The 23,510-nt window shown below is 32.5% G+C and overlaps 1 protein-coding gene across 1 annotated transcript; it reads right to left on the minus strand.

Annotated features, from left to right (window-relative positions):
- Positions 1-1,111: 1,111 nt before the first annotated feature.
- On the minus strand, positions 1,112-20,347 carry LOC127727760 (nose resistant to fluoxetine protein 6-like). The gene is made up of 12 exons (XM_052234877.1): positions 20,110-20,347; positions 18,857-18,871; positions 13,107-13,274; positions 12,019-12,115; positions 11,339-11,431; positions 9,308-9,476; positions 7,590-7,669; positions 6,287-6,394; positions 5,275-5,398; positions 4,240-4,426; positions 3,674-3,816; positions 1,112-1,835 (listed from the first exon to the last, which is right to left on the minus strand). Exons 1-12 carry the CDS (start codon positions 20,345-20,347, stop codon positions 1,710-1,712), a joined length of 1,548 nt encoding a protein of 515 aa, XP_052090837.1. The 3' UTR covers positions 1,112-1,709.
- Between the last annotated feature and the right edge of the window lie 3,163 nt (positions 20,348-23,510).

Consider the following 23,510-nt stretch of genomic DNA (forward strand, 5'->3'; position numbering starts at 1 on the left):
GTTTTATAGTCCTTCCCTTCGTCTATATCATCCTGCTCAGTCGCTCCGTAAATCTCGTATCACGGCTTAATTTCAGACGTAAGCAGACATTATCAGCGACGTCACAATGTCTAAGGAAAAGTTATAAGCGACACCACAATGTGTGAGGAGACGTTAGCAAGCTTTCTTTCGTTAAAGATAAAGCTGTCTAAAGGAGGGAAGAAACAGTAATAAAACGGTAGTCAGAATATCGGGTTTTCTACCGTACGTATAGATATCGTAAAATATCAGCCACTCGACACAATGTGAATTTTTTTGCTCGTTCGCTGTGCTCACTCGCCAAGAAGCTTCAATTTGTGGCTCGCGGCTGATATTTAACGATAAAAATGGGTAGAAAACCCAATAACCTATACAAACATACTACTAGTAGCCGTGGTGGTCTCAAACATACGACATCACCTAGAAACCATCACCAATGAAAGAAGCAGATATTTAACATTACAGCATACAACAAGAAGCAAATCAAATGGAACTAAATTATTCCAGTTTTTTTGCCATTTTGTAACTTAAACAGCAGTCAATATTTACATTTAATGCATTCTAAGCGATAATTTTGTAATCGGAACAGTGATCGTGTACAATATGAAGACGCAAATGCGGAGAAATCTGTATATTAATTATTTTAGCGCCGCAACTTTTTGCTCACTCTAAACAACAAATTACTCGTGTATTTTTTATTAGAAAAGATTATACAATGTAGTAGAATACACACAGTTCCATCTTCGCTTAATTTTATACATTTTGATTTGATGTTCTTCTTTTTGGACGCTGCGTTAATATGTTTTTTTCATAACGAGACAGACAAGACCAAGCCGGCTTCAGCATTTCTAAGAAATGATCAACATATTTATACATGCATTTCAATTACTGTAAAGAAACTATATGGAGTAATTCCTTGTAATTTAAAATGTGTGTTCTTGACATCTTTACTTTAAAACATAAAGAAACTGTCCTCAACATCAAAAAAGTTTGATAGTTTTTGTTAACTGATTGGGTTCAATATATCCTTCGGATGAACGGGCAGTTTAACTTTTTGTAAATTAATAATATAATGTTGTAACAATAAACTGTCATTTTGTCATTTATAATGAGATGATAAATATAGTTATATGTATCACATCAGTTTCCTCTACTTGATTCACTGGGTTTGCGTTCATCGTTAATATTTGCTCCTTTTCATCCAAAACTTTTGAAGGTAATCAAGATTTGGATATTTTCGTGTAGACTTCACTGACAGTTATAAAAAAAAAAAGCAATTAAGTCCATTTTTGAAGTTGCTCTTTTTTTGTTGCATTCTCAACCATTGGTCTAAATGTACCCTAATAATTATATATACAAATAAGGAAATGAATATCGTAAAAATTATGAAAAGGTACTGTTTTTATTTAAGTACTATCACCTTCTCGGGAAATGGACATTTGTGTAATGTAAATGTAGATCAACTGACAGAGTATTCGATTAACCGCATGACGCCCTTGTTATTGCGAACGTACATTATGATGAATATAATGCAACGTTCTCGCAGAGGCTTTTTAATCGGAAGTAAATATATTACAGTTGTGGGTAATAGAAAATGAAAATGATTTATTGCAGTATTTTTTTTTTATAGAACAGAATAAGTTATTAAATTCACGTTTAATGTTATCATTTCTGCAGTCTATAATCAACGTCTATTTCTTCTTTTCGTGTCGCTTGAAAATAACCTTTTCTAGTCCCATCATCGGCGCCTCAAAAGCAAGAGAAGTCAAAAATGCTCCTGCATATGACAAGGCAAGATGTCCTAAAAATTCATATATCTACAAGTAAAAATATATGCTAAATAGATTTAGAATTCTTTTTAATTTAACAAATACACAATGTATTTTATATATGCTGCAAAATATCCCAGTTTACTCAAGTAGTTATCTTATCTACCGTGTTTTATCCTATTCAAATTAAATGAGAATTTTGAAAGCATTTGTCTTGCAATTTTAAAGTTGATCCTGTTGTTTCATAAAAAAATATTATTTTTCACTATATTCATTCAGTTTGGCTCCACATATGCCAAGAATAAGCTCAATATTGTGTGTGTGTGTGTGTGTGTGTGTGGAGGCTCTCAATCAACATTCCCATAAATTATAATAGAGTGGGGTGTTTATGTTTCAAAAGTGGAAACAATGGAAGAGTTTCTTTTCAGAATCCAAACTTCCGTATGGTAGGAAAGTTTGTAATCTGATTTTGACAAAATGTTTAATTTACTTCCTTGCGCTTCAAGTCCAAATATCAAGAACTTTATTCTGATCAGCCTTCTTAGCGTAACTATATCTAGCTAATCTATCTGATTATATTAGTATTGCACAACTTGTTCTTGTCCAAAATATTTATGAAATACTTGGTACTGGACGTTACAAGAACCAGATAATTAGTTTACACCAGTTGAACATATATTGTATTATATTAACTTGATTAGGGGGGGGGGGGGGAGGGAATCAACCATGAAAACATAAAATAAACATAAGATGTTATTCAGGACTTCCAAATTCCATACAATATGAACAGTTTGTTTTTGTTTTTGTGCTTCAGTGGTATACACATGTGAAAATGAACAAATTACAATCAAGAAGTAGCTCTAAAGGGAATGTATTGTGTATGTAGGAAAAAAATTGAAGCAATTTTCATAACCAGGGTAGGAACAAAATAAGGGATTTTCCTTCCAGTCCTGATTCCTATAGTGTATGAAATGATTTAAGGTTTGACTTTTAACATAGTATTTTAGAAGATTTTTACGATCAATTGAGGCTGCTTATGTCAAGTAATGTTTTTAACTGACGCTTTTCAATAAATGAGCTTTACCCCTACGCATATGCATATGCAAATCTTAATTACTTTAGCATATTGTCTTATAACATATCTTAATGTTTTTGTTATTTTGAGAATTTGCTGTTAATCTTTCTGTTAATTTATTCATAACTTTATAGACTCGAGAATGTATTGTATTTTTTGGAAGACCTACATTGTCATCTAAAAGTATTTTAGACATTTTTGTCGTTTGGTAGCTGTCTCATTGACGTGTACCCCTCGTTTCCTTTAATCAATAAATATTTACCTAGTTATTTTCTCCTTTTGCTCATTTTGATACCCAGATAATTAAAAAAACCTATGAACGCATTTAAAATTGTTCTGCACTTGGTAAATAAATCAGTATTTCTGCTGTGTAAAGGGGATAATTGGTTTTGTTAAGTAAAATAGGGTACCGATTTATCGCACGCACGACGGGTGTTTCTGAAATAATCGTCTTTAGGCTCAGATTGTACGATAGGAACTAAAAAGTGAAAAGTAAAATAACAAAAATACCAAACTACAAGGAAAATTCAAATCGGAAAGTCCCTTATCAATTGGCAAAATCAAAAGCTCAAACACATCAAACAAGTGGAAAACAACTGTCATATTCCTGACTTGGTACAGGCATTTCCTTATATAGAAAATGGTGGATTAAACTTAGTTTTATAGCTAGCTAAACCTCTCACTTGGACGACAGTCGCATAAAATTCCATTATATGTGTGAACAAAAAAAAAAAAATTACAGGTAAAAACCACACACATAAAATGTTGATGACAAACCAAAAGGGCCAGAAACGGTTTTTGCACCACTTACAATTTCTGTATCAGTAAAATGAATCAGCCTTCGTCTTGTCAGTAGGTAGTAATAGATAATAGGAGGATGCACAAGGTATGCACAGTATGTAAGTCTGCTAAGTGGAATAAAACCTTTCCAGGATAAAATTGTGTTCACGTAACCTGTAAAAGGGGAAGGTTTTATTGAGTAATATCATCTAACTTAATTTGAAATAAAGAATATATATCAAACCTACTGCACGTGTAATCATTACATGTTATATATTTAGTTCTAAGTTATTAAACTCAATAAATGTAATGCACTGTATGTGTAAAAGTAAATCTAGTTGAAAGGACAATTACATACAAAGTACGGTGTAGATTCTGTTTCAATTTCCAATAGAAAATGAAAGAAAATGTGTTTAGCACCCATTGATATTCAACTAAAATGTCATAAAGTATGTTTAAATCAACTATTATAGCAGATAGATCACACAGTGGGAAGAATGTTTTAATAGGACAATGTTTAACAAATCTGGCAATACTAATAAACTTGATACATTTGTACTAGAAATATTCAAAATGGTAGCTTGTGTAACATATTACCTCCATATCCATGAGCACATGCAAATATCACCCAGGAGATTGCAGCGCCCCAGACTGTTCTGTGCACCGAAAGGTAGAATGAGGACACTTCCTGTGACGGACGATTACCGTTAACGTCATCATATATACCGTATAAAACTGCACATGCTGATACAGAGGCCACTAACCAACCAAATAAATTAACAAACTACAAAAAAGAGATACACTTCATTAAGAATTCAATTTTAAAACTATTCTTTAGATATTGACATCAAATGGTTATTATTCTGGATGTACATCAGCGGGCTTCGAGTCCTTGCTTCTGTGACATCGTGGCAACACCGCCTGCACCGTGTCCAGCGCCCTAGACCACTCGACCACCTAGGTTACATAAATATAGCTTTCGGTGGTCGATATAAAGCCTTTCTTTCCTCGTTGTCATTATCTAGGGTTGTAACACAGTACATGCTGTATAGTGGCAAGTAGATGGTGTACCTTTCAGATCAGCTATTTCGTCTGTCGTAAAGGATGATAATGTTAATTACCATGCCGCCAGATCAAATTTTAATTTTTGAACATATATATATATACATGCACACGTATAAAAATTGCGGTTTTTATCCAACGCCATCCTAGGTTTGAACGTTGTTTTCAATTTAGACTTGTTTATATATATAGACATACATAGAAAATGTGGTGCTTTTATGAACAGCTCAGAAAAACCTTATGATGAAAGGCAAAGAAGATAAAAATTAACGAGTCAGCCAATAAAACATTCAAGATGATTAAAACAGAAATTTCTCGAGGAATCATAAACTTTCTTATTATTTTCAAACCGTATGACGCACATAACATGTGAACATGTAATTCTGTCAGCTGTGTTCATTTTGAATGTGTTCACATGTACATATAATTGAAACGCAACAAAGTAGTTTTCATCGGTTGAGATATTTAGAAGAAACGTAAATCTTAATAATCAAAAAGAAGAGGAAACATCCTATTAAAAAGGTCAGCTAAGTTACAGATTACATACATAAATATAAACATAAAACTTACTCTATTTATTTTCAACTTTAAATCTGTTTTATAAAGCAGATATCCAGTAAACATTCCCACTAAGTAAGGGCCCATTCGGAAGTAAGGCCTGATATAAAGTTTTCCCCAGTGAGTCATATCTCCTCTGAAATAATTATCATATATAAGTAACTTCCATATACAAAATAAAGGTCCGTATTTACAAAACTTATCAACTGCAAAATCATAGGTTATCAAATGACTTACACGGGGATATACATAATTCAACCATCAACCATTAATGTTTGTGCATTTTACATTTGGCATACAGTAGGGTTTTCAAATTTACATACAGTTCTCGAAATTTTAAGATTTATCAAGTATAATGTTCCATATGCGTTGCCACAATCCCGGCCTCTATTCATCGATTGTGATGTCACCGAATGCGACGTAGCATCAGATTTGTTTTACTTGCCATGAACAACACGACGGGTACCTTAAGTGGAACAAGAACTGCCTACCCTTCTGTTGTAGCACCTGCGTTTTTCCTTCGTTCTTTTAAAGGACAATAGGTGCCATTGTTTTTGCTTGAGTTTTCAGTTTTTTGGCTTTCAATATTTGTCTTGTATATCTTTAACTCATCCAAAATTTCATATTTGGTAAAAGTCTAAGAGTTCGATAGAAATACGTTTACCAATGGTCTATGTATTTGGTAATTTCTGAAAGTTAGACAAGGGAAATTCGCTTTTATATGATGCATAATCTTTGGATATAACTCCTCAAGTTTTTAAGAGGAGAGACACTTGTGGTATCAATAGTAAAGCAGGATTTGCTTCCCGAGCATACAAGTCCACTCGTGGGTTTTGGTGTTACTCGTTTTTTTTTTATTATTTTTTAAAAGTTTTTTATGGACTGTTGGTCTTTTTTTTTCCTATTTTTTTCGGCCATGGTCGTTTATAGTTTTCTTTTTCTTGTACTGTTTTATTGTCCACTTAGTATCTTTTCTACATGTATATTTTTTCATAATGAATTATGATATTAAGTTTGTATTTACCCATCAAACATTGACATTGGAACATTCCATTTCGTTGCCATAACACCCGTTGCTACCAATGTTCCAGTCAAAAAAGCTAATAGTACAGCAAATCCAGCAACTTGAAAACTAAATACAATTGATTCAAATATTAGGATTCATATTCAATAAAATTTTGAAAAAGTAAGTCTTGTACGTTATTACTGTTAGTCTTAGTTATTATCCTACTTGATCATGTTAAAACAAAGCCATCTATGAGTTCTACACTGGTATGGTAATGCTAGATGTTCAAAAAGCTTTTGATACAGTTATTCATTCTATTTTATGCTATATACTACAAATAATACGTGTAAAGACCATAGAATGGTTAAAAATGGTTTGCAAAACACTCTTTTGCAAATCCGGCACCGCCTTTTATAAAAGATACTTTGTCAAGTAAATAATTCAAATGTGCATGGGATTTATGAAATACTAAGCTTTAAGACTATAAAATTGTTTTGCAATTTGAATTAAAAGAACATGGGATTAAAAGTAGAAATTTTAATAGAAAAAAACATGAATTTTGTAAATTTCAAACGGTAAAGTTCCATAAAAGTTTGTTATTTTCAGGTTTATAAACAATAATTGTGTCAGCAATTTTTGCAAGAATTAATAGATAAAACTAAATTCTGACGAAGTTTGACAAACTAAATCTGTTATATAAGAGTACCAGAATTTCGACTTGTGCAATAATGTTTTAACATTCAGACTATATATATCATGTATATATTTCATGACATTTCAGATTTACTTTAAACTTTGTTTTTTACTACACATTTTAACAGTTATGGATATTCCTTTTGAGAACATGTGCAAAAACAAACAATAATATCTGCCTATAAATGTTTTCGACCGTTATTAAGAGTACCCCATAACTGGTCATTTTGAATGTTACTCTAAGCATAAAATGAAACGGCAAATTTCAATAAGACTTTTAAATGGATCCCTACCCTTCTAAATTTGTTAAGTAAAATAAAACGAGAGAAAAAGTTTGGGGTTGCCAAGGCTTACCTCTTAAAAGTCTTCACTTGCATGTTTGCGACAACATCACAACTCCATATAATATGTCTTGTTGGGTAGCAATGGTAAACAAAGACAAACAACAAATGAACACACACACACATGAACACACACACACACACACACACACACACACACACACACACACAAGTTTGATTCATGTTGTCTGTTACAAGGCATAATTGTAATTAAAGGTTTTTTGCTTGTGAGTTAATTATTTGTTCCTTTTTTTCACCTCAACAATTTAGTTTACTGAAATACTCACAAAAATAGCGGAAGTAGTATTAAAGGACTAAGTACAAAAAACTGCATATCATTAGCTAAATACCAAGCCCATCCAAAGCACTGAAAACAATTGAATAGATACGAAATGCTTTAATACACTTTATATATATATATATGTTTCAGTAGACATGTTTTAATATGCTATGATAATAAATCAAGACTTGTAGTATTAACATCAATTTCCGAGTTATCATTAAGTATTTATCTATGAGGACTTCTGTTTGTTGAAATGTAATTGTATGTTGCTCAACGCCAACTCAGATGCTTACATTTACAAATGATTTTTTTCGTGATTTGGATGACCGTTATGGAATATCTGGGTCACAGATGACCACGGATATATTCTATTTATCGTACCCACATTCCGTCCTCTGTTCCTCGATTGTGATAATTCCGATAACAACTGATCAACAATGTTTACATGTAATGAGTAACACGACGAACAACTGCTTACACTTCTGAGAACAAATGAGATCACTCCCGAATTTTGGTTGGGATGAGTTATTTGAACTTTTTTAATTTTCTATTTAGTGTTTTCTTGAATGTAGTTGTCTGTCTTTTCGTCATTTTGCTTTGTATCCATGGTATTGTCTATTTATAAGGTTTCATATAGCCCTTCGATATCAACTCCTTCTTTTTACATCTAAATCCCTTAAGATACTCGATTTAAATTACTTTACATCATTTTCCATATCAGTTCTGATATCATCCCAGATTTGCATATATAATGTGGTGAAGGAATAATGTCTTGGAGTATCGGGGTTATATCGAGGCTACCTGATATATGAATCACTAGATTATATCGGCACTGATATTAAAATTGTTTGTCATATAATGTACATGTACAGTATATAATACATTTCCTACTGAACGTTTTTTAACAATTTTGATATTCATAAAAATACTTGTTAACAGATGTGGTATGATTAGTTGTGAGACAACTATCCGTTAAGACTAAAGATGTGAACATTACAGGTCATCGTAAGGTCTTAAAAAATAGGCAAAACTCATACTGTATAGTAAGCTATTAAAGATCCCGGTAGAGAAAATGTGTAATAATTCAAAAGAGAAAACCAACGGCCTGATTTATAAAACAATGCACAAAAAACACAAATATCACAGGCAACAACCACTGGATGAAAGGTTACTAGCTTGAAACAGACACGTAAAGAATTTAGTTGGATTAAACATGTTTGTGGGCGCTCAATATTCCTGGGAGAGTGGTGTAACAACACAAACACAGAAGAAGCTGTAAACATTAAGTTAGAAAGTGTTGACTTATACGATCAGTACTCAGCACTAAATCAAACAACAATTAACCCCGCCACATCCGTTATGTGCCTGTCCCAAGTTTAGACCTTGTAGTTCAGTGGTCCATGTCTCATTTTTGTTTTTCGGAAACTGTTTTGACATAAATAGGCCGTTAGTTTTCTCATTTGAATTGTTTCACATATTTCATGTCGGGGCTTTTATAATCGACTATATGGTATTGGTTTTTCTCATTGTTGGAGGCAGTACAGTGGCCTATAATTGCTTACATCCACTATATTTGAACTCTGGTGGATGGTTGTCTCATTGGCAATCGAACCGCATCTTCATATTTTTATAAAAAACGTGTAATGATATGGTGATTTTTTAAGACAATAACTACTTGAGACATTGCTACTATGTAATAGTAAAATAAATTGTCAAACGTACCGAATCTTCTGGTTTGTCAAAAAAGTTATTGATGTACAGCAGATTATAGTACCAAGAAGTTTTACAGTAATTATATTCATTTCCGTCTTTTTTCCATAGAGGACCGCTACCAGTATATGGAAATAATGAAACATAAACCATCAATACCAACATGTATGGTGGCGTTAACCTGGAAAATAGAATTATCATAGACCATCAATACCAACATGTATGGAGACGTTAACCTGGAATATAGAAATATCATAAACCATCAATGCCAACATGTATAGAGACGTTAATCTGGAAAATAGAATTATCACAGACCATCAATACCATTATTTAAGGATGCCATCTAGAAAACAGTTATATCATAAACCATCAATGCCAACATGTATGGAGGCGTTAATCTGGAAAATAGAATTATCATAGACCATCAATACCAATATTTAAGGATGCCATCTAGAAAACAGTTATATCATAAACCATCAATGCCAACATGTATGGAGGCGTTAATCTGGAAAATAGAATTATCATAGACCATCAATACCAATATTTAAGGATGCCATCTAGAAAACAGTTATATCATAAACCATCAATGCCAACATGTATGGAGGCGTTAATCTGGAAAAAAGAATTATCATAGACCATCAATACCAATATTTAAGGATGCCATCTAGAAAACAGTTATATCATAAACCATCAATGCCAACATGTATGGAGGCGTTAATCTGGAAAATAGAATTATCATAGACCATCAATACCAATATTTAAGGATGCCATCTAGAAAACAGTTATATCATAAACCATCAATGCCAACTTGTATGGAGGCGTTAATCTGGAAAATAGTAATATCATAAACCATCAATGCCAACATGTATGGAGGCGTTAATCTGGAAAATAGTTATATCACAAACCATCAATGCCAACATGTATGGAGACGTTAATCTGGAATATAGTTATATCACAAACCATCAATGCCAACATGTATGGAGGCGTTAATCTGGAATATAGTTATATCACAAACCATTAATGCCAACATGTATGGAGGCGTTAATCTGGAAAATAGTAATATCATAAACCATCAATGCCAACATGTATGGAGGCGTTAATCCGGAAAAATAGCAATATTAAATAGTAACTGAACACGTCATTTTCATACAACCTATTTCGCCACTTTGTAAAGAGGTTCTAGTCATGACCTAATATATTTTCAATTTCGGTTAAAAACACGACTTTCATATAGCATTCTTATTACATGTAGCTGTATTTAAAATATGTATCAAAATCTTCTTTGAACATTGCACACTATCGTATTTTGTTCACTATTCATGATGCTGCTGTATTTAAGCAATCAGAAGTACAATGCCCGATATTAACATATAAAAATGCATAATTTTACTATCAGCAGAAGAAATAATTTTGAATTTACTGTCGTCAGTATACAGGCTAAGAAGGAACCAAAATGTAGTCAAAAATCATAAGATGAAAAAAGTTAAACAACACTGTAGTAAAATCCGAAAGGACAAATCAGTCTCACAAAACACCATACAGAAAACTAATGATTGAGTAACATGAACTACATCAAAACCGAAAGCGAGTTCAGGTGCTTCTTAGGGGCGAGCACTTCAACTTGAGACATTTTGTTTCGTATTCTTTATACTTAAATATACGATAAGTCATAATAGGTGATAAGGCATGATACTTTAGTAAATTGGTAATAGTATCTTGTCAAATTCTTAGACAAACCCAAACTGTCGCCACATGAAAATTATAAGACCCAACTGTATAACCACACATTAAAGATTTGAAATCAAAACAAAGTGTCTCGGGACAAAGGATTATAAAAATAGAGATGTGGGTATACGGCAATATTCTTTGAAAAAAAGTTTTACGGCTTTTCTAGACTCGGAGGAAAAATAGAACCAGTCATATGGTATTAACATTTTCTATAACTGAAAACTGAACATTTACATCTACATGTCTTTTAGAGTCTTGTGTTACATTGATGCATTTATCATACATCTCCTCTCTTAATCGTAAGCAAGATCTTACCTCCAAAATCTATGAAAATAAAACATTGCCCAGTTTAATTTTCCTCGTTTCTTTGCCATTTCTTTCATCACAAGGTATGTCAATAAAAGGCCACTTTGGAAATTGGAAATAAAACAAAAAATCCAATACTTAAGTAATATATCAATTATTTAATAATTTTAGAAAATACATTTGATTGTTTCCAACTCTACGCATGGACATTTTAACTGTGTGTTTCCGTCTTTTTTTCACCAAGATGATTTTGTTTTTATCTTGCTATAATTATCAAATATTGCATTTACCTCTTCTTTTCAGTTTTGTTAAAATCAAGATCATACAACTTGATGATATAACATCTCCAGCTGTAAATGATTTACCGTTGTTCTAATAGAAAGATAAGTTGTAATTTGTACTTACATGAACAATACGACGGGTGCCACATGTGGAGCAGGATCTGCCTACCCTTCCGGAGCACCTGAGATCGTTCGTGTTGCTCAGTCTTTGGTTTTCTATGTTGTTTTGTGTACTGTTGTTTGTCTGTTTGTCTTTTTCTTTTTTAATCATGGCATTGTTTATCCTTCGCCTCTCTTATAGGAAACCAAGCATCGTGCAACAGTCACTTCTTTTTATCCTTACAACAATTCTGATAAGCATTTTAGAAATAAGCGCTGTTTTCATTAGTCATCTATTTAATTGTTTACCTCAAAACAAAAAAGGTGTCCACTGATACAAGAGCGTTACTGACAGCAGGAAATGTAACTCTTTTCATCATTTCAGGCAGAAATGTACCAACATTATCTTTAAATAAAAATGCTCAGTATAAATATTCAAAGTAAACACAAAATAAACAATAATTTCTCGTTCCCAACTGTCTTTCGTTGCTTATACCACATACCCTCCGTTAGTTCGCTTTTTTAGTGTCTACATTTTAAAGAAGTTAACTTGTATGTTACTATAGAAACTCATCAAAGATACCAGGCATGTAATTTTGTACGCCAGACACTGTTTCGTCCAAAAAAAAATACTCAGTGACGCTCGAATCAAAAAAGTTAAAAGTCTAAATTAAGTAAAAAGTTGAAAAGCAATGGAAACCCAAAATTCTGAAAGGTTTTGCCAAGAAAAGACAATGTAATCTATTCCTGTGTTAGACAATCCTTAGTATTTCAAACAATTCAAAGTTTTGTTAACAGTTAATTTATAAATATGATATGACCATATCAATAATTCATGTTAACACTATAGAAATATTACATTACACCAATGATTTCATTACCACAGATCATGTCATGTACAAAGATTTATGTTTCCTAATTCTAAGGATAAACTCGTAAATGTAAGTGCAATCAATTGCAACTTATTTGTTAATTTAATCACCTCATCTATAAACGTCATATTGTAGTGATTCTTTTTTTAATTGTTCCTTAAAGCATTGCATAATTTAACATTAAATTATTGTGATTCTGCATGAGCTAATGGTGTTTTACTACAAACACACAAGAGTTGCATTGATTGATATTACAGGTTAGGAAACATGCTTTATATATTAATCAAGTGAACTCTGATTTGAATAATTGTTGCAACTGTTTTGCTGTGATGCAAATTTTCTATATATTTCTGCTTTATAAACTGGTTTATATATATAATTATCCAAAAAGATATCAATTCTTGGTTGTACAAATTAATTTAATTACGTGTTGTTATGGTTTTACCTTCTTATAGCCATTGCTTTGATATAACTTCTTGCCATATTTTGAAAAAAGAACAACTTATTTTTTTTATAATTTCTTACCAACATCAGAAAGTACAAAAATGTATGCATGTCCAAGTATAACCCAAGTCATGGATATAAATCTGATTCCATTGATAGCGGTCAATGAACCTTCCGGCTGATGTGTACTTAGAAGTTTTTCACCATTAGTATATACAGAAAAGGCGAGCAGGATTTTTCCAAATATTCCTGAAATTGCAAATAAAAGTAACATTTCAGTTATAGACATATTTACATTAAAGCCATATACATAGTTACATTTCAGACGTATTTACTTATAAAAAACGAAATGTTAATTATGACACAATTTCATTTTCACACTGCAACTTAAACCGAGCAGAATTAATTTGTACCCTGATACAGAATGATAAGGAAAAACTTCATGTTTGATATGTTCAATTGTTCATAACTATTTTGAACTCAGTTACATTTGATATACTGAACAAACAACTATCAAAGGTGAATTTTTTTTATCCAAATGTTAGCCATACCGGGTTGATATTTGACGAAAATGTTAGCCATAACTGGTTGATAACTGACCCAAATGTTAGCCATACCTGAGTGGTTGATAATTGATCTAAGTGTTAGCCATACCGGATTGATATATCATGCAAACTTTAGCCATACCTGGTTGAAAATTGACACAAATGTTAGTCATACATGAGTGGTTGATAATTTACCCAAATGTTAGCCATACCTGAGTGGTTGATAATTGATCCTAATGTTAGCCATACCTGAGTGGTTGATAATTGACCCAAATATTAGCCATCCCCGGTTGATATATGACGCAAACTTTAGCCTTACCTGGTTGAAAATTGACACAAATGTTAGTCATAGCTGAGTGGTTAATAATTGACCCAAATGTTAGCCATACGGGGTTCATATATGACGCAAACTTTAGCCATACCTGGTTGAAAATTGACACAAATGTTAGTCATACCTGGTTAATGATTGACCCAAATGTTAGCCATACCTGGTTGATAATAAACCAAATGTTAGCCATACCTGGTTGATAATTGACACAAATGTGACAAAAATAAGAAGATGTAGTATGATTGCCAATGAGACAACTCAACACCAGAGACCAAATGACATAGAAGTTTACAACTATAGGTCATCGCATGGTTTTTAACAAAAAACAAAACCAATACCGCATATTCAGCTATAAAAGGCCCTGAAATGTCGAATGTAAAACAATTCAAACGAAAACACCTAACCACCTGATAAAGTGCAAAACAATGAACGAAAAACAAATATGATATACAGCAACAAACGACAACCACTGAATTACAGGCTCCTGACTTGGGACAGACACATACAGAATGTTTGTTGGCGCCAAACCCTCCCCCTAACCTTGGACAATGGTGTCACACTTAAGCATAAGAACAAACTATAAAAATCAACTGAAAAGGTCTTAACTCATCAGATCGATACAAAGTTAGCCATACCTGGTTGAAAATTGACTATCTGAACACTATCTGTTATTAATGGAATTTTCTCGTTTGCCTCAACTGCAATTTCATCGGGTTTTCTTTGCTTTGCGGCCTGTTGCCACTTAGGCCACTGTATTAATGTTATATCATATGCAGTACCAGCTGCACTTATGGATATGAAGAAAGATATCACCACACTGTCAATAAATAGATTTACTTTTTGTAGAAAGAAATACACTTCATCATCATTGCTTTAATTATCATTCAACAATTACACACCAAATTTGTATATGTGAGAGAAAGGATATAAAATGAGAGCAAAAGCTCAGCAACATCCATTTCAATGATTTAGGTGCATCAGATGTAACGTCCTATTTCTTGCCGGATGTGGCTGCATTTTTAGTTCTCCTTTCCAAAAGGAAATGTGAGCTTTTGCCATCACTTGGCGTCCGTCGTCGTCGTCGTCGTCGTCGTCCGTCCGGTGTAAACTATTTCAAACATCTTCTCCTCTGAAACTACTGAACCAATTCCAACCAAACTTAAGCTGAATGATCCTTAGGGTATCTAGAATAAAGTTTGTGTTTTATTTTCTGTTTTGTCAAAAAACATGGCCGCCATGGCTTAAAAAAGAACATAGGGGTAAATGCAGTTTTTGGCTTATATCTCAAAAAACTAAAGCATTTAGAGCAAATCTGACATGGGTCTAAAAATTTTCATTAGGTCAAGTTCTATCAGCCCTGAAACATGATAAGGAGTTATTGGCCTTTAATGGCAATTTTTCACAATTTGTTCATCTAGTTTGCTTACTTTAAAAAATCTTCTCCTTTGAAACTGCTGAATCAATTTCAGCCAAACTTGGGCTGAATGAGTTTCAGAGTATCTAGTATAAATTTTGTATTTTATTTCCTTGAACGTCAAGAAACATAGCCACTATGGATAAAATGGAACATAGGGGTAAAATGCATTGTTTTGCTTTTGAAGAAAATATGACAGATACAAAGAACATTTAAATGGTATTTTTAAGCCACTCATTAATATATATTGAAAAGCAAAAATAATCATTGACGAAAGATTTAAGCAAAAAAATTACAGGTGAGCGATTCAGGCTCTTGAGAGCCTTTTGTTATACATCCTGAACAGTTTAATGGATGACTTGCAGTATAATTCTCATTGTGTGTCTATCCTAGTCAACCATTGGGTTCAGTATAGTATATGGTAAATAAGAACGCGTAAATTACGGTATTTGAACATTAAATTTTAATTTAGCTGTAATGTTGTAATTTTATTCAGATATAGTTTTTTAATAATTTGACACTACTTACAGAACGATTACAGCTCTAGTATCATAAGGTCTATCTGGTTGTTGGCATTCTGCTTGGTAGGCTATAAATAGGTTGTTTGTCACATTTTTCAGAGCTATAAATACAATATAATAAAATATCATTGTCAACAATATATCATGAATAGATAGGTTTCAAATCATTCAAAAAGTTCATAGAAGTAAATATAAGTATATTTCGTATATTAATTCCAGACGTATTTATATATATTGAATTATATTTACAATTTATGAATTGAGTCATCTGGCTTTAACGGTTTCTAACCATTTCCAAAAAATGATACTGTAAGTGCTGAGTAACTTTCAAATTCGCAAATCTATATAGTTTGCACAAAAGGTATTACCAGTGTATATAACCACCTAATACGGATTCTACTACTAGTGTATATCACCACCTAATACGAATTCTACTACTATAGTGTATATCACCACCTAATACGGATTCTACTAGTTTGCACAAAAGGTATTACTAGTGTATATCACCACCTAATACGGATTCTACTACTAGTGTATATCACCACCTAATACGGATTCTACTACTAGTGTATATCACCACCTAATACGGATTCTATCACTAGTGTATATCACCACCTAATACGGATTATATTACTAGTGTATATCACCACCTTATACGCATTCTACTACTAGTTTATATTACCACCTAATACGGATTCTACTACTAGTGTATATTGCCATCTAATACGGATTCTACTACTAGTGTATATCACCACCTAATACGGATTCTACTAGTTTGCACAAAAGGTATCACTAGTGTATATCACCACCCAATACGGATTCTACTACTAGTGTATATCACCACCTAATACATATTCTACTACTAGTATATATTACCACCTAATACGGATTCTACTACTAGTGTATATTACCACCTAATACGGATTCTACCAGTTTGCACAAAAAGTATTACTAGTGTATATCACCACCTAATACGGATTTTACTACTAGTGTATATCACAACCTAATATGGATTCTACTACTAGTGTATATCACCAACTAATACGGATTCTACAACTAGTGTATATTACCACCTAATACGGATTCGAATACTAGTGTATATCACCACCTAATACGGATTCTACTAGTTTGCACAAAAGGTATTACTAGTGTATATCACCATCTAATACGGATTCTACTACTAGTGTATATTACCACCTAATACGAATTCTACTACTAGTGTTTATCACCATCTAATACAAATTCGACTATTAGTGTATATCACCACCTAATATGGATTCTACTACTAGTGTATATTACCACCTAATACGGATTCTACTACTAGTGTATATCACCACCTAATACGGATTCTACTACTAGTGTATATCACCATCTAATACAAATTCTACTACTAGTGTATATCACCACCTAATACTGATTCTACTACTAGTGTATATTACCACCTAATACGGATTCTACTAATAGTGTATATTACCACCTAATATGGATTCTACTACTAGTGTATATTACCACCTAATACGGCTTCTACTACTAGTGTATATCACCACCTAATACGGATTCTACTACTAGTGTATATTACCACCTAATACGGATTCTACTACTAGTGTATATCACCACCTAATACGAATTCTACTAGTTTGCACAAAATGTATTACTAGTGTATATCACCACCTAATACGGATTCTACTACTAGTGTATATTACCACCTAACACGGATTCTACTACTAGTGTATATTACCACCTAATACGGATTCTACTACTATAGTGTATATCACCACCTAATACGAATTCTACTAGTTTGCACAAAAGGTATTACTAGTGTATATCACCACCTAATACGGATTCTACTACTAGTGTTTATTACCACCTTATACGAATTCTACTACTAGTATATATTACCACCTAATACGGATTCTACTACTAGTGTATATCACCACCTAATACGGATTCTACTACTAGTGTATATTACCACCTAACACGGATTTTTCTACTAGTGTATATCACCACCTAATACGGATTCTACAGTTTGCATTATGTTTGCTTTATATGTTTATTATACTGACAATACTGCTTTACCTTTTAAACTCTCATATCTATCAATATTGTATCCTCTTAATTTAATATCAAATTATACAATTATATACTAGATGCTATTTTTTTAGAGAAATTATGCAAAAATAAGAATTGAAATCGTACAAACCTATGTCAATTAAACGTTGCGTATCATTGACTGTACAACTGTCAGGCATACACATTCCAATATTTAACGGTGTGTACTAAAAAAAATAGTCATTGCGATTAAGATATGCTAACCAATTCATATTTTTGCATTCCTTTCGTTTTATTTTAAAAGAAAAATGCCTGCTATTCTTTGAACCTAAGACACAGTCTTTTTAGATTGTTTCTAAAATTATCCCTTTGCATTTTGTTATAGATGTTTAGAAATTTTTTTAAAAAAAAAGATCATAAGTTGTAAAAAGACAGAGCGTCATCGCATAGAGTAAAAAATACGAATACAATAACAACTGTCTACAAAACCGTTCTCCATGCAAATGTTTTTTGTAATGCTCACTTTTTAATTCTCCTCTTTTCCTTTGATTTTTTTAATTACGTGTTTCAATACATTTTGTACCGTTATTTCGTTTAAGAAATTGACTATACATGCTTATTAATTTCAATGTCATAGGCACCTGGAGACATACGATAGAGGCGGGTAGTTCCGTTCGTCCCGTGATGTACGTTTTTTACATTTTGTCAACGAAGTGCACGGACTTACCGGAAGAACAATATAATAAAGACTAACTTGTTACGTAACTATAGCAATACATAAGATCAAACGTAATATCTCACCAGTGGTAGTATTGGTGGTAAAGCTTGTATGTTAACTACGGTAACTATGCAATATTGTGTTTCAAAACTATATGTTAAATTTTTAGCAACTGCATGTCCTTCGATGTCTAGACATTCTTCATAGTCACCCAACCATCTGAATCCCCCACCCAGCAGATTAGCTGGGGGTTTACCTGCAGAATCCAACACTAAAAACACAAAAGTATCTCATTGTTAATGGTACTGATGATCATTGTCGTTATATCTTTTTATTCTAACTAGTGGCGTATTAAAAGACTTCTCCTTTCAAAGTCAAAAACATAAAAAACAAAATTTGTCCCTTAAAATACTGAACATAAATACATCGATAGGTAGCAATTATGTGTGGCACCTGTCCAATTAAAAGTCAGAAATTAACAGGAAACTTAAAGAAACGGACAGCAGAATTTTCAAAACGAGCTTAAATCTGGCCTACATATAGTGCTTTTGTAATGGACAATAGATCTTTTTTATAAGAACAATGTGTATGCAAACAGGATAAATTAAATACCTTGTCAATGGGATAATCATGTTAATGATTATTGCTTTCCGACAATCGCCATGATATATATCATGAACTGTAAACAGAGTAAAACCTAAAATGCTTGCATCACCTGTTATATACGATTTCAAAGTCTTATTCAACAGTAAATGTTAAACCAGGAGATGACAAAACCGGTAAAATTATTAGACAGTCCATAGGTACCTGATGCAGGTCTATGACAAAATTAGCATGTGTCTAGTCACTTGAGAGACATTTTTACGATTGATAAGTTCATAATGCATTCTTATTGGTTAAATAATCAAACATTATACTATAAGAACGTTGATTCTTTTCTGTGTATTGACAGAAAGCTCACTAAAAGCTATACTGATATTAATAGTTATGTATGAAAGGGTTAATATTCAATGTTTTAACAAGATGGTGTTTTTAAAAAATTTCTATATTCAAATGATTTTTACAGAGTGTTCTTGTCACCCAATCTTTAGCTTTCATTTTATTTTTCTTGTTAGTCAATAATGTATCTTGGAAATGGTATTGGCTATTCTTCTAATCTTTTTTTTCCAGTGTTATAGATGATATTAATTTTAGCATCTACTTGCAGTGTTACACATGGTTCCTATTCTTCAATTTTTAAATTATGGTTCTTGTTTTGTTATACTTTTTTTATAATAGTTGTATGTTCACGATACTGCCTATTTTGTCTTGATATCTTTAGTTTATTTTGACTGATATTAAGTTCGATCTCGCAATACGCATTTCAATTTTGTTTAAAAAAAATTCACGAACAGAGTAAACAATTTTTATCTGTATGTTGCATTGTCTTGTTTAAAAACGTCGCTCCTGATTTACTCTAGCAAACTATTGGCATGATTTTGGAGTCCTTTATTGACAAGAAAGACTTACTTCTCAGTGCCCAAAGTTGCTGTTGATTTATTCCTTCAATGATGCCGGTTGCATGAATTTCACAAAGTTCTGATATGTATGGTTCAGGAGGCTTGGTCGGTTCTCGGCTTGAACTGGTGCTTACAAGACCTGGAATTTCTGTCACATTGTCTGCCTTAACACCAGTTTGTGCTGATAACGCTTTTTGCAGACTGAACACTGTTTTAAGGTCTGTAGCTTTACCTATGGATCCGGCCATTTGCGCATATTTCAATGGCGATTTTTTAATGTTATACTTATTTTCTTGAACAACTCTGTTCACTTGTAAAAAATTATCCATATATCCTTTGTTTTGATTTATAGAATGAACTTTTATTGTGAAAAGAACGAGATACGTGAAAATTGACAAATTCATTTTAGGAATATTCCCCAGATCTGAGTTTGAGATAGATCACCTTATTGTTCACAACGTTGATTAACATTGAGGTATTTTGTAACTTTACTTTGCATAACATTTACTGATAAATTGATATGTAAATATTTTCCTTCTGACGTTTATCAAAGTTACAAAGGACAGTGTGCATGCATGCTTCATAAATGTTGTCATATACATGTGACAATATCTGGTAAAGGGCAAAATAGAGGATGATCATTTTATATATTGCACATATTAACAAACCTTTAATCTACTACTAGTAATTAAATTCATCTGATTCAGTCTTTTTATATATTGTACATATTAACAAACTTTTAATCTACTAATTAAAATTTTCTATTTAGGAAACAAGAAGAAGATACAGAGTTGACAATAAAAATAAAAGTCAATTAGTTGATTGATTGATTGTTGCTGTTGTTTAACACCACTTTCAGCACTTTTTTTTATCATGTCGGCCAGTGTTTTTTTGGTGGAGGAAGCCGGAGAGAACTAACGACCTCTTTTTTAAAGTCGAAGAAGCCTTAGTTAACAAAATCACCACGGTCAAAAAGAAAAAAAAAAAAAAACAGGTATCAAGCAAAATGAATACTACTAAAAGCGGACATCATATCGAGTGCGTATATACCTGTAAGATGTCGTTTTCACTAAAGTCATCGGTCGTATATGTAGATAACGTTATAAATGAGATAAAGATGATTGGTCATCTTCTGGGACATCGATATTCCGTAACGGTAAAAAGTAACTCTATATGTTTAAGACTTTCGAAACACGTTTTAACCAAGCATAACATTTAAATACTTTTCCTTTAGGAGACAGACAAGGTAGCATTCAAACATGTCGTTGGATTCTTTTAGAATTGTTTCACACCAAACTTTCAGTTAGTATGTTAATTGTTACTCAGAAATCGGTTGCGATTGATGTTGAGGAGATATTAATAATTCAGATAGAGAAGTGGAGCTATTGGCATATCGTGCTATATAACGATGTTTTAAGGATATTTATATAATTTGGATATGCTGTAGAATAAAACAATATCCAGGTGAAAAATTCTTTAAAACGTAAAATTTGAATGAAATTGACCTTTTAAACTTTATTATTGATTGCTTAAAACATTAAGAGTAAAGTAATAAGTTAGCGAGAATTTAATGGAACTTGTTTTTCTGAATCCCCTCTTATAAACCATTAGTTAAACAATATTAAAGAACAGTTGATCGACGACATGTAGGATACATTTTTCCTATTACTTAGTTTTCTTGATGTACAATGAAGTCATGATTTACTCTCCCATGCTAAAAAGGTAATTTTTATTCCTATTGTTGGCAGTCAGAGCATAAATGGACCATAATTAAATGACTTCAACATTATAACATGACTCACACTGGGCGATACCGCTGCTGGTGGACTGTTCCCCGAGGGTATCACCAGGCTAGTAGCTCAGTATTCAATTCTGGCAAGAAAGACACACTATTCATTCAATTGTTTAAAATTTGCTGCTACACAACCATTTTAAAGTATGGAATGTATCTCCTTTATGCATAACTCTGATTCCATGTTAATATTTTGATATGTTTTTACCCGTTTTAGTTATATTAGCTCGTCAAAGTTTGTATTTGATTTTGATTTTCAAATATTCAAGCCTCGAGCTTCGTTGTAGAGATAATAAATGTCGAAATGCGCATCTGATAGAGTTAAATGTGTTCTCCGTTTAAACCTATCACTTGGCAATGTTGACTGTTTTTCTCCGATTTATGATTGTTGATTAACCCATTGGTATCTTCTGCCTCTTTTCTTGTTGTTTTTTTGGTTTTTTTTTGTTTTCGGTAAGGTCTACGAAAAATGATAATACGATTTTTGTTTGGATGTATTTAATTGACACGTAGTACAACAGATCATCTTGTATTTTCATGGTTCAGCGACTACTTATGTATAGTTTTTCTGTCATGTGAATTTCTCTCTTATTATGAGAAATAGGATAACTGTATTTGGTATATGGCTTTATTGCAACGTCTACGTGTCTGTCAGACAGGATTCACCTGACCTCGATCACATTCCATGTATCAGAGATCGATGTTAAAGTTATGTGATTATGTCCGTTTCGCAGATACTATAAGCAGTAGGTAAGTTATATGTGGAGCATGGAATGATTGTAAGGTGTACATTTCAGTCTGACTGGTTTTATGACCTTGATCTCATTACGTTTTTTTGTGTTTTGGTCTGTTTTTGAAATACCATAAGCAAAAGGTCTACAATATTTGGTGTATAAAATGATTTTATGGAGTAGATGTTTTTCTGGTAGGTATCATATGTCCTTGACCTCATTTCGTGGTTCATTTGTCAATGTTAAGTTTCTTTAGTTAGGTTTTCTTCTCCGATACTTTTATTATAAGGTCAACTATATTTGGTGTATGGAATGTAAGTAAGGTGTACGTGTCTGTCTGGCATGTATAATCTGACTCTGTGACTTCATTTTCGAGGTTCATTTGCCAATTTTAAGTTTTCCTGTTTAATGTAAAAATAAGAAGGTGTGGTATAATTGCCAATTAGATAACTCTCCACCAGAGACCAAATGACATAGAAGTTAACAACTATAGGTCATCGTATGACCTTCAACAATGAGCAAAACCTATACCGCATAGTAAGCTATAAAAGGCCCAGAAATGACAAATGTAAAACAATTCAAACGAGAAAACTAATGGCCTGATTTAAGTAAAAACAATGAACGAAATGCAAATATGAAATACAGCAACAAACGACAACCAATGAATGTCTGTCTGGAAGGGTTTATCTGTATTTGACCTTATTGTTATGGATCATTGATAATATTAAGTTTATGAGGTACTTGTAATAAAACCCTTATTTGGTGAGACATTTCAGCGTGTGCACTCATTCATTAATGTTAAGGATTTTTTATATATACTATGAACAAAATATATCAAAGAATGCTGTCAGCTACCGAGATAACGCTAATAGTATTTACCGTTATTCA

The sequence above is a fragment of the Mytilus californianus genome, unplaced genomic scaffold, assembly GCF_021869535.1.
Source record: "Mytilus californianus isolate M0D057914Y unplaced genomic scaffold, xbMytCali1.0.p SCAF_2, whole genome shotgun sequence".
Lineage (NCBI taxonomy): Eukaryota > Metazoa > Mollusca > Bivalvia > Mytilida > Mytilidae > Mytilus > Mytilus californianus.